General features: G+C 46.9%; 1 protein-coding gene across 8 annotated transcripts in view; it reads right to left on the bottom strand.

The window, feature by feature from the left end:
• CAPN3 (calpain 3) overlaps positions 1-17080 on the bottom strand; it is a 496647-nt gene that overhangs the window by 290422 nt on the left and 189145 nt on the right. For all 8 annotated transcript variants that reach the window (XM_085627100.1, XM_085627104.1, XM_085627105.1 and 5 more), the window contains one exon: positions 11907-11976. In XM_085627100.1, coding sequence (XP_085483226.1) covers positions 11907-11976 — 70 coding nt within the window. The remainder of the gene's footprint in view (positions 1-11906; positions 11977-17080) is intronic.

Here is a 17080-nt window from a genome sequence, read left to right as displayed (position 1 = left end):
GGGTGCAGTAAAAAAGAAAAAAAGTTCAAGGGGGCTTCAGCTGTGGGACAGCACATCGGTGAAATGGTTCGGAGTTTGTTCACTCTCTGTACTACTCCCCTAGCCAGTAGCGCCACTCGCTTTGTGCGGGGCTCCACCAAGAACAACCACCACCACCGGCTCCTTCCAAGTTGCTCCATTCGTGCTCTGACTCACCAGCTCTGACCAGCAGTAAAGCCACCAATGCAATAGTGGGCCCAGGATCCCCATCTTTCAGGCGGCGGCTGGAACGAGACCAGAAGCAGGGCTGGCGACAGATCCAGCACTCGCTCCCAAGCGCCGTTCAGTGGTTGTGTTTTTTTCTGAAAGTGCATGTTTCTGAATGAGGTCCGGGTGGAAGGACCGAGAGCAAGCAACAAGGGGGGAGGAACAATGAGGAGTATAGAGGTCTGCAAACATGTGCACTTTAATGGAGCTTCAGCCCAGATGGGACTAGTGAGTGTGCGCGACAATCTCAACAAGCGCCGGCCTCTGATGCACCCAAGTGGGGCCCTACTTCAGCCCCGGGGAGACTGCTAAGTGTGTGTTGTGCGTAGCAATCTAAACAAGTGCCGGGCTCTGGGGCACTTGAGTGGGTCCCTGATTAATGTGCCTATGTGTAACATCACTGGTGCTCATGTTAAGCATGTAAAGTGCTTCAATACCTTCAGGTGGATATCACATTATGTAAAACCGCCCAAAAAACAAGCAAAAGAGTTTGGGATAACAAGGTCTCCAAAGCGGATGAAAACAGTACTTGGGCCTCGGGAGACTGATAAGAGAAACCCATGAGGAACACACAGGAGATAGTATGCTACAGCCAACAGAAACAGGAGGAAAAGTAAGTGGCAAGCACACGAACCAATGACAAGAAAGTGTGGGATGTAAGCCCCTTTAACATTTATATTAACAATACAATAGATTTCACAAGCACGGCACAGGTGCTGTGCAGGTGAAACCTAGAAATGGCCAGTCCGGCCGTGCTCAGCAATTTGCAACACCTTCTGGAATAACGAGTGCCAACACGGCATGAAACGCATTCATGGTCTGTGGAATCAGTATGAATATGCTGTTATGAATTACCTTTCCAGCTTGCTTAGATGGCTGCTGTAGGCTTAGGAAAGGTAAAATAATTATTTGTAGTATCTTAATCTCCCTTTAAAACATGGGAAATCGACTACGCTCCCTCTTTGTGCCTTTCTGCCCCTAGTGGGGGTACATAGTTTTCTACGTATGTTGTGCAATTGTAGTGTTCAAAAAAATATAGAATTGTTAAGCTCACAGTCAGAAAGTGAGAAATATAATTATTAATTTATACTTTTTTTGTACAGAATTGGCCATGGATGTTGATTCAGCAAAAGTCCAATGGTAGCTGAAGTAATACCAAGCACTCTGACACCCGATGACATTACCAGGTCGACCCAATGACCCAAATTTTACCCCCCCAACAACTTTCCATCTGCTACTAACTGAAGGCCAAGGGGTGTAAAGTACAGAAAGTATACCGAGCTCTTACAGCCCTATTTTCTTTCTGATCCGGATGCTGGTTCATGACCCCTAAAAACCAGTAGTTGAGTTGAAGCGTAGAGTCTTCACACAAGAGTCTGGAGCCACTCAGGTAGGAAGAAAGTTCTTCATTTCATGGTAGGACCTTGGGTTACAGTTTCAACCTGAGAGGTCCTGTTACAGCTCCATCCAACTGAGCCTAAACCACCAGGCTTCACCCCAGCACGCAGAAGCCAATATTCCATTCCTCATCACACTCTCATCACACTCACACTCAACATTCTACAGCATGTCCACTTAGCTCACCTACACTCAACATTCTACAGCTGGGCCACTCAGCTCCACCTACACACAACATTTTACAGCAAGTCCCTCAGCTACACCCATACTCAACATTCAACAGCTGGACGACTCAGCCCCATCCACACTCAACATTTTACTGCTGGACCACTCAGCCCCAACCAAATTCTACAGCTGGACCACTCAGTTCCACCCAAGTTCAACATTTTAAAGCAAGTCCACTCAGCCCCATCTACACTCACTAGTCTACAGCATGCTATCTCAGCCCCACCCACACCAATCATTGTACAGGATGCCCACTCAGCCCCACCGACGCTCAACAGTCTACAGCTTGGGTAGTGCTGTGGATACCAAGCACAAGATTGGAATAGAATACCTGGCTTCCCGAATTTGTGGTCCAAGTGCTCAGGTGCAAATATGTGAAGCTTCTACTTACAAAACATTTAGAATAAGTAGTTTAAAAATATTTTTGGGGGCACATTTTTTAAACGTGACCCTTAAAGTATCTTCTAACTTGTTTGCATTACGCAGTCATGCAAAAAATGGGCAGGCGGGTAACAAGATATTTTTTACTCCCTAGTGTTGTCAAATCCTATAGGTTGGAATTTTGTGCCAGCACATATGAGTTGAGGGGATAACGCCTACTGGAAGGCGGGGGGAGGGCAGTGGTCAAAGTGGGTGGGATCGGCGGGTCACGGCGTGCCCCCAATTCTTTTTTCAGTAGATTTCGTTCCCCTACTTTGTTTATTTTAAACATTCATCACATCCCAGGACGGCAAAGTTGCCAAGGCCTGCAAAGAAGGCTCGCCGTTCGTGGCCATTCGGGAACGGGCATACCGGGCAGTGGAGGAAAAGGACTCTATTCCATCTTGCCCAGAGAAGACAAGGGCAGTGTGCATTTCTGCTCTGCCTCTGGCAGCTGGCCCCTCTCTTTCTTTCTCTTATTCCCTCTCTTTTTGTCTCGCTCCTCCTCACTTACTGAAAACTGTGCCTTCAAGAAACGTTTTCCACCCTCTCTTTCCTACTTTTGTGTATTTGTTCCAGAAACAGAAAAAACACTTTTGTCGTCTTTTTCTGACATTTTTGTTTTTCACAGTGCAGCCTCAGGAATAAAAGGTTCAAACTATGAAAAATAAATAAAAAACGAAATAAAGCAAGACAGAGTGTTCACAAAGTGGCCAGATTGATTTTATTCACACCCAAACACATTAGCGCCACTTTACAGAGTTTGCCAGTGAAGCGCTACTTTTGTTTTCTTGTTTTTCTTTGAACAGCATTGTTTTCCCTGGGTGGGGAAGTGCACCAATCCTGGAGGTACTGCAATGCCTGATTGATGGGTGGATTGGTAAACATGTTGTACCTGCTTACATTTCACATGCTTTACTTTGCTTTATCCAGGATGTTGGTACTTTTTTTTTTTTAGGCAGCATATTGCTCTTGTCTAGTGCGTAATTTGAATTGAGTTGCATCCAGGTGTTTATAGCGGGGTACAATTGGGTTGTAGTTGAAGGCAGTGTGAGTTTCTCTCAGTGGGGCAGTATGGTGTTCGGTGGAGGAGAGGATGTGGCACTATGGTCAGAGCTGCTGAATTTGGAACTGGGGAACTAGATTCAGCCTTCATGGCCAGTCCCCCAGACCACACTTCTAAGGGAGCACATTCCAGTGCTAGACCATAGATGGCCCCGCTAGACCTTAGAAGCCCTGGTGTCTTAGCAGAACCACCACTCGGCCTCACATAAAGATTCTGCCGTGTGGACCCCATCTTCGCCCCCCATCTCCTGTGGCCTTCTTAATGTCCGCTCCCTTGTAAAGCACTATGACGAAATCTTTTTGTTGATTGAGTCAGCTAAATTGGATATTCTATTCCTGACAGAGACCTGGACTACATCAGATAGTGGAGCAGAGTTGGCCTGGGCATGTCCCCCAGGATATTTCATCAGACATATCCCTCGAACTACGGGTAGAGGTGGCGGAGTGGGGTTTATCTGTAAAGACACACTTGCCCTCTCACAGTTTACAGTTAAACAGGTGGTGGGCTTTGAACTTCTGGGATTTTCCTTAATGGCTCAGGGTGGCACAGTTTTTGCTGGTCTTTTGTGTTACAGACCTCCCTCCGGTATAGCCCCTTCTTTTCAGCAATTTATTGACCTTGTGTACAATTTATCCAACTCACATTCCAACTTTATAGTGCTGGGTGATTTTAATTTACGACCATCAGGCCCACAAGATCTAGCCTACAGAGAAATATGCCAAGCATGTAACAACATACAGCTGGAACAGCTTGTGCAATGTTCCACACATGTGAAGGGGAACATTTTGGACCTGGTCTTTGCTGATAAAAAGTTGGTTGCTATTAATGAAGTCCTGGATCAATGCTGGACTGATCATGCTCTGGTTCTCATGTCTATTTTTGTGGCTGGAGTGCAGCGCAGTGACAGCTCGGCTGGGTATAAATTTAGCAGACAGTGGTCCCGTCTACTAAGGGGGTCAAGTTTACCTTCTCTGTTGCCTACAACCTTTGAGGTGCAGGAAACGGTGGATAAAAGCTACACTACCCTTTGTAAACAGATTGTAACATCACTGGATGTACTGATCCCTTTAAAAAGGGTGAAGAACAAGCCTCGGAGAACCAATGCTTGGTTCACTGGTGATCTCAGCCAACAGAAACTCCGCTGTAAACAGGCGGAGCGTGCTTGGAGGAGAGGGTACGCGGATTCAGATCGTGCACAATACAGACAGGCCCTGCGGGAATATAAAGACCATCTAAAGTTGGCTAAGGCGAAGTTTCTGGAAGACTCTTTGACTAAAGCCACTAATAAGTCGCAGACCCTTTTTAAGCTGATCAACAACTTGGCAAATCCGGCTTCTGCAGCCCTAGCTACCACACCATCTTAGGAGCTGTGTGATTCCTTGGCCTCTGCATTTGAGGAAAAAATCAGACTCATCTTGAGTGGCCTCTCGACTCCGAGCCACGTGGCCCTGATGGAGTCTTCCCCACGGAAACCTCCTCACCCTTCGGGTGTCGAGGAGGTTAAGGGGGAACAACAGCAATTATCTTGCTTTCCTATCCCTTCCTTGGAGGAATTCTGCATAGTGGCTAATGGTGTGTCGTCGGGTTCCCCACTGGACCCCCTGCCACATAGGATATGGAAGGCCTTTCAGATAGAATTGCTACCTCCGTTGTATACCATCTGCTGTCAGTCTTTGACTTCAGCCACGGTTCCTGATAGCTGGAAGCTTGCAATCGTGACACCGTTGCTAAAAAAGGCCTCCCTGGACCCGCTTTGTCCTGCCAGCTATAGACCCATCTCGCTGCTTCCATTCCCTATAAAAATTCTAGAGAAGTTGGTTACAAGAACTTTATCAAACGTTCTGGAATCCAACGCTTGTTTGGACGCTGTCCAGTTTGGTTTCAGGCCGGCGCATGGGACCGAGACCGCCCTGATCACCGTGCTTGACGATCTGCGAACGCGTGTCGATATGGGTAAGGCAGCATTTTTGGTGCTGCTTGACATGTCGGCCGCGTTCGACACGGTGGATCACGCTGTCCTGCTGGATCGCCTCAAGGGGGCGGGCGTGGGTGGTCTGGCGCTGGGCTGGCTTGAATCTTACCTGGAAAATAGGCAACAAGCAGTTGCATTACCACCTTTTCGGTCAGACACACGTCAGGTGAAGCAGGGTGTGCCACAGGGGTCTGCGATCAGCCCGATCCTCTTTAACCTATACCTCCGGCCCCTAATCAGTTTGATAAAATCCTTCGGCATCTCGGTTATCAATTATGCCGATGATACACAACTGATTTTTTCTTTTGAGGGTAAGGAGGCGGTTTCGTGGGACACTTTCCATCAGTGTATGTCGGAAACAGCAGAATGGCTTCGACTCAACTCACTCCAATTCAATGGGGCAAAGACTGAAGTGCTTCATTGCTCATTGGATCAGCCCACCCGCACGTTACCAGAAGGTTTCTGGCCAGCCTCTATCTTAGGTACGGTGACAGCGGCGGAGTCGGCCCGTAACCTGGGGATTGTGTTTGAGCCTGGGCTGCAACTAGATGCCTCGGTGAATAAGACTACAGCTACGTGCATGGGCCTGCTTCGAGCCCTACGTAAAATCTTGCCGTTGCTCCCCCCACAGGCTCGAATAGAGGTGGTGCGCAGTACTATACTCAGTAGGTTAGACTACTGCAACGCACTACTTCTGGGGGCACCTAAGTCTTTAGTAGGTAGGCTGCAGAGGGTTCAAAACATGGCGGCCAAACTGGCTTTAGCCCGACCTCGCTCTGCATCATCTTCAGAAGCTCTGTCTGACCTCCATTGGCTGCCTGTTCAGCAGCGTATTCTCTTTAAAGCTGCCTGTATTGTGTTCAGAGCGCTGCATGGGTTGGGACCGCTGCCACTTCAACATCTTTTCTCGTGGTACCAGGCTGCTAGACCCTTAAGATCCTCCTCGGCTTTTTTGATCATAGTCCCTAAATTTGTTAGAGTGAGGATGGGTGGTCGTGCTTTTGGTTTTACAGCAGCTAAGCTGTGGAATACTCTCCCTCTGTTGCTAAGGAGTAAGCAAGAATTCCTCTCCTTTAAAAAAAAGTTGAAGACCTATCTCTTTCCAAAGTAATGTAGTGTATTAGATCTGATGACTCACCTATGGTCCAGCGCCAGGATACCCTTCGGGTGACAGTTGCGCTTAATAAGAATTTAATACATACATACACTAGAAGGTAGACCCTAGCGGTGGCAAGTGTAGGTTAACCTTGATGCCTGTCCACCACAATCCATACTGAAGTTCACCTCCAGTCCTGCGGGCAGGCCTATGAAGCAGCACATAATGTAAATAGGTCAGTGGATCACTGCTTTTGTCAGAGAGATCCTATTGTTACTTGAAATGTATAAGTTAAAATCCTTGTATAGAACAGTGAGCTATTAACTTTCATCTAAGAGCTGCATGCAAACTGCAAGGTATAAATTAGAGCGTTATGTTTTTCCCCCAGTCTTTGATTATCCTAATGTTGCAAAAGGTGCTCACTCAGATGGAAATCAATTCTGATAATTGAAGAGAACCCCCAACCATGGTATTACGTTTTAAATTCTCAATTTGTGTTTCTCCAGACCAATCCGTATTAAACTGTATTGCCTACTAGTATAGCTGTCATGTGTCTCCTACACCTTGTAGTCCTTTGTCTTATGTAACATATCCTATACAGTGATGTATACACGTATAATTGATTGTCTATGTGTAATGGGTGTGATGTAAAGTGATCTGACGCCCTACACTGGTATGAGCGGCGCTGTAATGAAATTAAATGCATCTGAGCGAGAGTGTAGTTATTGGGACTTGAGGAGCACTGTTAAAAGGGTGTTAGTGAGGGAATTCATGGCAGAGGTGGTCATTGGGGGCACCAACAAACATTGTTGCACAGGGCGCCACCAGCGCTAAATCCAGCCCTGCCCATGAGGCCAGTCCGCCTCACCCATTGGTACCTTCATTGGCCTTGTTTCAGCAGTAGTAGCTGCAACTCACCAGGGATCGGCAATGCAGGATTTGCACGCACACCAAACTAAGGGGTCTATTATAATGGCGGGCGGGCGGATCGCCACCGCTATACTGGTGGTGGCGATCCGCCCGCCATTATAATAGACCCCTTAGTTTGGTGTGTGTGGCGGTGGCGATCCGCCCGCCATTATCCACCGCCCGCATGCAACTTACCCTACGCCTGATTATGTTGGCAGGGGTACCACGGCGGACGGGAAGACCGTCCGCCGCTTTTCCGCCTGGTCGATGAGTCGACCGGGCGGAAAAGGTTTGAATATGGTGGCGGTGTCTGTTAGACACCGCCATCCATATTACTATGCATGCGGGGATCAGCCTTTCCGTGGCAAAGGCATGCGGATTTCACAGTTGGGGGCCCGTTGCGGGCCACCAGGATGTGGGGTGGGTGCACATGGGGGGTACCTATGGTACCGCCCTGAATTTGCATGCACAACGTGGCAGGCACCGCGCGGTGCCTGCCACGTTATGCATGCAAATGCACAGTGTGCAGCCACAGCATTGTGGCGGGCGGTGCTGTGTGCACCGCCCGTCACAATGATGTGGATGGGGGATGCCACCGTGGCGGTGGCATCCTAATTGCCGGTAAGGGACCGCCGCACCACTGGCGGCCGGTCCAGCACCGCCTAATAGGCCCCTATGTTCGCAAACTTCACAGTTTCTCTGATTCATGTACAAGCACTTTTAAGATGTCCTGTCTGTTTTGGGGTCACTGGAATTATGCAGCAAAGGCGGACAAAATTTTGCTGCAGTGTTGACTAAATTATGCAGCAAAAAAGGCTGCAGCGTAATGCAGTATATTTTCTGATACTTTATTAATTTGACATTTTACACATGCTAACAGTCTCTGGAAAGATTTGGCCTTACAACCTACAAATACAGCAGTGAGAAAGGTGATCAGTCAACCTTTGTGAAGGGCTGTGCACTTCGCAGCAACATAAGTCACATTTTTTTGAGCTACAAACAATGTATTAGTTAAAATTCTCAGAATATGTATCCGATGTTGTGTTATGTGTCAACAATGGCCAAGCCATAATAATAAAGAAAACATTTGCAAACTAGGATATTTTGCTATTCATGTTGGAACTGCTCTGGTGGAAAAGGGAGGAGAAGTGAGTATAACAGTAACTGCATGGCTCGGAGACAAATGGCTTGTGCTTCCACTTTTAAGCGTGCGTATTTGGGACATTCTGTGATTGGAAACATGTCCCACTTTGTGAATGTATTTTAAAGTCAATAACTCATATTAAACCTTAAATAATCATGTGTATCCATTGGTTGAATTAAATAACATTATAAGCTGTAACTGGTCAGTGAAATGCCAAACAAATACTAAAAATTGGGATGTTTTGTGCATTCTGGCCACATCTCTCACTCAGCCCACTGGTCCAATCCTAGGGTTATTCCTGCCCTCTGATTCTCCACCGCAGTTCCCCTACTTTCCCCCCCCCCCCACTTCGATCACTGGGGGGAGGGGGGCGGCGGAGTCTTAGCACAGATGTTTTCCCAGGCCTCTGTTAGTGTTGAATACCAAAGTTTTAATTGAGTGCGAGAGAAGGGCGTGACAAAGGAGACAGAAAGGAAGTGCAAGCAAAGCTGGTATCTCTTGCTCGAGGCGCTACAGAATGCCTGTCAGCATCAAATGAGCTTCCACACCAGGGCGGCGACACAACAATGCGAGCAAATTAACCACATCAGGCATTTTATGCCTAGACCTGAAGGCCAAAACAAGGGCATGTAAAATAACATTGAACGCTACAGACTTGTCTTCCCGGGGAAGGCCCGCCGTGCATGGGGCAAGCAGGTGTGTTCGAAGTGTATTAACATAACATGTACTTTTGTAGATCGCACGTATCACCCGAAAGTCTCAAGGCGCTGAATAACAGATGTATATTGTTACCCAACTCAATTTATCGAGCTCAGATGGATGAAAGGCTGAGTGGACCCGCCATGATTAGAACCTCTGACCATGAGGTAGAACACAGGCCCCTACAGTGGATGCATTTGTCCACTGCGCCACCAGACCCGACCCGTGTATTCACGCATGTAACACAGGAGCACCCGTTCACATCACGGGAACAGGTATGCAAGTAGACGACCGCAGATTAACTCTGCCATTTGCACTTGTTTATTCTATTAACTGTGAACACTCCCATCACTTTCAGTCACGGCATGACTATCTTAATAACTGTGCATTTACAAACGGAGAATTTCCTAAATATTTATGGATTTAACATGTTTGTAAATGCACTTTGCGAAAATAGCATAACAATAATCCTGATTCTGTGAATTGCGACGTGGAATTGACCATCACAAATGTCTGTGTTTCCTCCCTTTAGTGCAAATTAAGAGGCCCCAATCATTTGCGGGTGGTTGGTCAAATATGATCTTGTGTCTGAAACGGTGACTACCAGGGCAACCAGCAGACACTCGAAGTAAAAAAATAAGAGGGTTAACCTCACAGAGCAGCATGCTACTTATCATTTTAATGCTTGACAGACAAAAACGTAAACAATAGGAAGGAGGATGGCAAGATTACTTGGCAAATAAATTAACGAATACAGATTGCCATAATCAGTGCTAGTTTGTTTTTAATTAGCCCAAAATTCATTGAACAAAGGCTTCTAGCCTGTTAATTACCTTTGTCATCACTATCTACACCGATGTATTTTTCTTGGAACAATTTCGTCCTGCGCCACCAATTCAAGAAGAATACACATGTGCGAGGCGGTTAATAATTGCACAGCTCCGCGTCCGCGCAAATATCAAAATCTGGTCTCGTATGCCTTTGACCTTGTATGGGCGGTCTGCAATATTTAAAATGGTGGCGCTCCCTCGGCTCCTATATCAGTTGCAGAACCACCCGTACAGGATTCAATCCGGTTGGTTCAGACAGGTGAACTCGGCGCTAGGGCAATTCCTGTGGGAGGGGGGTAAGGTGCGCGTGGCTATGCGGACGTGCTTCCTGTCCACCTACTGTGGAGGGCTGGCGACCTCGGGTATTCTATCATACTATCAAGCATCACATCTTCTAGTCCTTAACGAGTGGTGGTATGGGGACCGGGGAGTCCCGGCGTATGCGCTAGAACGGCAGCTTATGGGACGACACACGCTGCACACGCTCCTCTAATCGGCGTCATTGAGGGGCACGCTGCCCCCGGTCACGCAGGTAGTTTTTCACATCTGGAGGCAGGCCTTGCGCCGTGTGGGATGGTGGCGGACCTTGACGCGGGAGACTCCCCTGTGGCACAATGGGCGCTTACCCCAATTGGCGGCACTACAGGGCATTAAGGGATGGGATGATGTTGGCATTTCCACGCTGGGGGATGTAATGAGAGGGACGACACTTAAATCTTTCCATGAGCTACAGAGGGAGTTCCATATGCCTCGTGAGCAATTTTTTAGATACCTCTAGCTCAGGCACGCCCTGTCGACCGAACTGGTGGGACTGGAATCGCTTCCCGACTTCAGCCCATTGGAGGCGAAAGTCTTCATGGGGGATTTATCAATCCCTTGTGACACATAGCTCCTCCACACTGAGCAAACTTCGGGGGGACTGGGAGGCGGATGTGGGCGCCCTGGAGGAGGAGGATTGGAGGGAGGCGCTGGGTGCCCCGCGGGGTGCTGCTATAGCCATGAGGCTCCGGTTGGTTCAATTTAAATACCTGCACCGGGTGTACTTTACGAGGGCGCGGCTGTGGCGGGCGGGACTGATTGCTTCCCCGGAGTGCCTGAGGTGTGGCAGGGAAGAGGGCACATTCTTTCACACTATATGGCAGTGCGCATCCCTTGATCGATTCTGGAAGGGAGTGTTGGCGTGTCTCTCGGAGGTGCTGGGGTGGGGGCTCCCCAGCTCGCCGCGGCTGGCTCTACTTCATGTCATGGACGATATAGGGGGCAACATATACAAACGTCATCTTCTGTTGCTGGGACTCACCCTGGCCAAGCGAGATATTGCTAGGGAGTGGAAGGCAGCACGAGCCCCTTCCATGATGAGATGGAAAAATGGCCTGGACTTCTGTATGGGGCTGGAGCAGCCCGTGTTCGAGGCCAGGGGGTGCCCAAGCAAGCACTATAAGATATGGAAAAAATGGGCAGATTACAGAGGAATCGAACTGGCACCCCCCGTAGAGAGGGAGATAGATCCATAGGGGCAGCTGTGCATGGACATTGGTGGTCATGGGGGGGTTGCGCAGGGGCGCGTGTGATGCGAGGGGAGTGCGGGATGGACCGAAGGGGGAGAGTAAGACTGGCTGTAGGAAGTGCGATCTTTGGGGGGTTGGGGGTAGGGGGGGCGTTCGGGTGGGATTTGGGGGGGGACTTAAAATACACAATTGTCTATTGCCTGTATGTACATGTATGAAGAATATGGCAGATGTCTCTGGGTTACAGGGCTCTGCATGGAGATGGCTATATTGACACAATAGAATCTGTTGTTAAAAAAAAATAATTGCACAGCTCTTTGCAAAGATGCTTATACTCTAAAACTGCCACAGAGGACATTCAAATTAATGAAGGTAGCTAAAGTGGCTACGTACCCAGATCTCCTTGGCAAATATCGGTTCGGTTGGCTCCACCCAGAACGAATTCGGGATTTTCACAAATTTCCTGTGAAGAAAAAACATGTTGCTATAAAATAAGGTAGTGGTGCTGTAATATTTCAGAATGTGCATTATCATGGTGAGGATTTTTAATGAACATAATAAAAGCATAGAAAGTGTGCGGGGGGGGGCTTAGGGTAGTAAACACATTTTGTGATTTATGAATAATGGCAGGAATTCACCAAATTCTAAGTAGTAGAAGAGCCATCACACATGCCTTTCTCCCAGTGACATAACAGGAAGTGACATCCCACAAACTCTAATCCAGATGAGATCAGAGGAAGTGAAATCACTGGACCATGACTACCTGTTTTGTCAGAGAAGTAACACCACATAAGCTTTTACCACAAATGCTATTCCAGAAGTGACATCAGTGATGTGGATAAAAAAAAATCATAAACTAAGTGCAAAATAGAAAATACTTCAAATTTTCCTTGAACCCAACACGTCCATTCTAAAAGGAAAATTCTCACAACAAATGCTGCTGAAATTCTTCTCGTATGCAATTAAAAAAACATAACTAGCTACATATCAACAGTGGGTAGGCACCAGATAGAAATACCTCTATGATTTTCAAAGGTCAGTTTTACGATGGACCCCCTTTGTCCCTAGCATGATAACACTGAGTTGGCCATAGATGTGACTGAGCACACAGGCCCAGAAGGAGGCTTTTTGCAAATATGGAGCAGTTGCGGAGAGTGTCTGGTCCATATCTGTCCATATCTCAATGCAATTGCATACACAGTTACAGGGAGAGTGACAAGGTTGAAGTTTGATGGCATGGCAGCCTGGTAACCTTCTGCAGAATCCGTCTCCGGACTTCTACTGGGAGGTAAGTGTCAAGTTGTGCTGAGCCGGTCTTAGCTAGGCTGAGACTGCTGTGACCTGAGAGCATTCCATAAATGGCATGTGAAGATTCCAGAGTTTGAATAAGTGGATAGTAGATGTAAGCTGTGCCAGGCTGTTACACAGCTGGTTGTTTCTTATCTCGGATTAAATAAACCTCCTGGAGCATTAAGGTGGTACAAGTGCTCTTTATTACATTACAACAATTTTGGCGACAATTTGTTGTGCTAGGCACAGGAATGTGCTCCGAGATGGGAGATTCACCCGTAGGAACCTATGCTGAAGCAGGAGTGAGGCGTGTGTAACAGTCACGCTGGCGAGCAGAGGAGTGAATCAACTCTGATAAACCACCCACCAGTGGTACAGGTTCCGAGCAGTGGTCAAGGAGGACCCAGTATCGGGGTCACTCGAGAGGGGAGAGCCTACTGATGTAAGATTCTCAAAGCAGGTAAGAGAAAACTTTTTTATTCAGATAAATGAACTGCGCCCTCAGCTTGCTGGAGCCTGTTACTCTCGGTGAAGTGCAGCTTGTCAACATTCCAAGGCTGCCTTCATGTCAAGATTCTAGGGCAATACCAATGGGGAAGCATGAAGAGGGGTGGGTGGAAAGTACCAAGTGGCAAAGTTATAACACATCTTCAAGGTAACGGCTGCTGCGTGAGGCTATGGAGCAATTGTGCCTAGCGGAGACGCGGCGGTGATCTAGTCATGGGAAAGGAGTAGTGAAGCAGTCACCTGCAGGCACCGTGTGAGATTTATAATTGTGAGGGGCCAGAGTGAAGTAAAATGAATACGTTATGAGGCCCGATATGTTCAAACACCACTGTCAGTGGCGCGCAAGGTTCACGCTGTGAGGTTTTAGAACTCAAACCACCTTAGCTATCGGCAGTGTGTATCATTCAGTTCAGTATATCTTTAAGTGCCTTATCAAGTGTACATGTGCATGGCAAGCAACAAGAGCGTGAGGCCTGAATGCTTTGGATGCGCAGCCAACTGTATCCGGCATGGAACACTGCAGGGCTGCGAGGTCTTATTTCCCAGGACGCGAGGCTCGCTCGACTGGCAGTGCACGTGGCAAACAACTCAGCAGTGAAAGGATAATCTTTGCTGCGTGCTCCCAGAGGGGGGAGAGGGGGTGTGACGAGAGTACAGTGGTGTTTTCGCCGACGCTGGCAAAGTGAGCAGTGAACCCCTTGCATCACAAGTTCTGATTTCATCCTCACCTCGTCTCACTTCAGATAGACTAGGCATCGAGGCTCAAGGGTGGTTTGGGCTTCAACCATAGAGCGCTGCCTCTTATTGGTTGCTGGTTTATAAATGACAAGCCAGTAACTAGCTTAAGCATTGTGGCGTTGCAGACACTTACTGGCATAAGGGTGAAATACATCCTCCTGGCAGCATTTTAACTGTTTAAACACAAGGAAAATATCCAGTACAAGTACAAAGGCCAGAAACCACAGTAACAGTTGCCTGAAAATTAATGCCTCTAATGCAATAACCACCACACCACCATTCTTAATGACAGCTGGGGATCTACCTATAGAGTGGGAAGATTGAATTGGTTGCTTCAATAATTATTTGGTGGCTCTTGATGGCACCAGATTTCCAGCTGTAAGAAAGCAAGCACTATTGTTTGGGGCTTTAGGCAAAGAAGGTCAATACACATTTAAGTATCTTCTGGCGACAGGGGAAGAAGTAGATGACGTGTATAAGGATGCAATTCTGAAGTTATGGACTAGATTGGCCAAGAAAGAAAATGTTATTTTGCGTCGGCCTAAGTTCTATACTCAGCTACAACGTACAACTGAAACTATAGATGAATCTGTAACTAGACTGCAAGAATTGTCTGCTAATGAGAGTTTGGGCAATTGACTGACAAAATGATAAGGGACCAATTGATTGTTCAAAGTAATAGCAAGAAGGCACAAGAAAGACCGTGGGCTGCAAGTAATCCTACCCTGATGGAAGCCATAGCTATTGCTGAAGTTGTGGAAGAATCTGAAAAGTGCATGAGTGAGATGAAGAATCTTACACAAGAAAAAGGGTCTGAGGTAGCTGTGAGGCAGTGTGACAATGAGTTGGTCAATGTGGTGAAAAATAAATCCCAAAATGTGGGTGGAACTGTGAGTAAGAATACAACTGCAAAGAGTACCACCTTTGCAAGTACATCAGGGAAGAAATCCTCTCGGGTTTGTCACAGGTGTGGCAATACATTCCATCCAGCAGATTCAAAAAATTGCTTTGCACAAGGTAAAGAGTGTCACAAGTGTGGCAAGAAAGGACATTTTGTATGCACGTGCAAAGCAAGTAGTAAAAAAAATAGCTATGGATGAAGAAGAGTCTGAACTCCGAGTGTTAATGATCAATGGGGAGGATCAGTTGAAAAAGAAGAGAAACGGTCCAAAGCCAGGCTTTGAGGTTAATGGGAAAATGCTGTAATTGATGGTGGATATGGGCTCTTTATAAACTATAATGCCTAAAAAAAATCTATGATGCAACGTGGCATGGAGGAGAACTGATTTCTTCAGATATGGTACTGAAAGGATATCAAGGGGCAGATAATGGGTGTTGGGTTATATGACAGTGTTCATTAAATTCGCAAGAAGACAGACAACTGGAAAAGTAAACATTGCTCCTGATGGCTCACCCATTCTAGGATGGGCACCTCATTATGACTTGCATATTAAGGTGGACCCTTGAGTGGAAAATCAAGTCATGATTATTGACGATAGTAACTTGAAGAGTATTTTAAGTAAAAATATATGGGTGTTTGAGAAAAGGTTGGGCGAAAGATAAGGTTACATGCATGAAATCAAATTGAGAAAAAATGCTGTCCTTGTTAAACATGTTTCTGGAAAGATCCCTAAGGCCGCAAGAGCACAGGTGAGAGGAACAGTACAACAATTGTTGGATGATAAAGTCATAGAGGTGGCAGAGGCAACAGAATGACAGGCACCAGTGGTCATCACCAAGAAGTCAGATGGGTCACTTCGTTTTTGCATGGAATTTGCGCAGTTTAAATGAGAACGTGATAATGGATAATTTTGCACTGCAGAACATAAACAAAATGATGTTGAATTTGTCCGGGGGAATATCCTGCTAAACATGATTTAGGAAGAGCATATCATCAGCTGAAGCTTCATCTACACTCTAAACAGTTCACATCTTTTATAACATCTGAAGGAACATTTAAATTTAACAGACTTCCTTTCGGGATATGCTCAGCAGCTAGTGTTTCCAGCGACTCATAACTCACCAAAGTTGTATTTGTTCAAGATGACATTCTGGTCTTTAGGGAGTATGAAGAAGAGCACAATAAAACTTTTAGAGAAGTGTTATCATGATTGGGAGAGGCAGGGTTAACCTTGCGGGGAGACAAATGTGAGGTTGGAATGCAATAGGTTGACAATTTAGGCTACCAAATCACCTGGGAAGGTATAAAATAGAAACTGAATTTGATGAGTGTAATTGTAAATGTGGTAGTGAAAAACAACAGGGATAAATTGATGTCCTTTATGGGCCTACTGTTGTATTACTTCAAGTTACTGCATGACTTTGCTCTTAAAACAGAACCGCTAAAGGAGTTGTTATGGAAAGGCAGGAAGTTCACTTGGGGTGAAATGCAGCGTTCATTATTCATGCTGATTAAGGACAATATTGCCCAAGCAAGGGGCTGATTAAGATGTAGGGCGGATCGCCAACGCCCGCATGGCGGTGGTGATCTGCACTACGTTTCCTTCCACCCGCCACCCATTGCCCACCCCACCATATTAGTATGGTGGGGGGGGGACCCCAGCAGACGGAAAGACCGTCTGCCGGTTTTCCGCTGGTCGACCAGTTGAGCGGGCGGAAAAGGGGCTAGATATGGTGGCGGTGTCTGCTAGACACTGCCATCCATATTAGCATGGGTGCAGGAAGCAACCTTTCCATCCTAATCGGCCCCATAGAGTCTTGGTACTGTTTCAATCAGGCTTAAGGACCATACCTACTGTGGATGCCAGTGCAGTGGGCATTGGTGCTGTGTTAACACAAATGCATGGCAAAGGGGAGAAAACAGTAGCTTATGCCTCATGTTCTTTGACGGACAACAAAAGGAATTATCCGGTCACAGAGCATGAAGCACTGGCAGCTGCCTGGGCCACTAGGTATTTCTGAGTATTTTAGGGGGGTAGAGTTTTCGCATTGAAAACAGATCACAAACTATCGTCGTCTCGCGAGCAAGATGGCGCCCGAGTGAGATACTGGGTTGCCTGCCACTCCCTTTA

Source organism: Triturus cristatus, chromosome 9 (assembly GCF_964204655.1).
Source record: "Triturus cristatus chromosome 9, aTriCri1.1, whole genome shotgun sequence".
NCBI lineage: Eukaryota > Metazoa > Chordata > Amphibia > Caudata > Salamandridae > Triturus > Triturus cristatus.
Note: the sequence above shows the minus strand (reverse complement) of the source record. Positions and strands in the feature narration are given on the sequence as shown.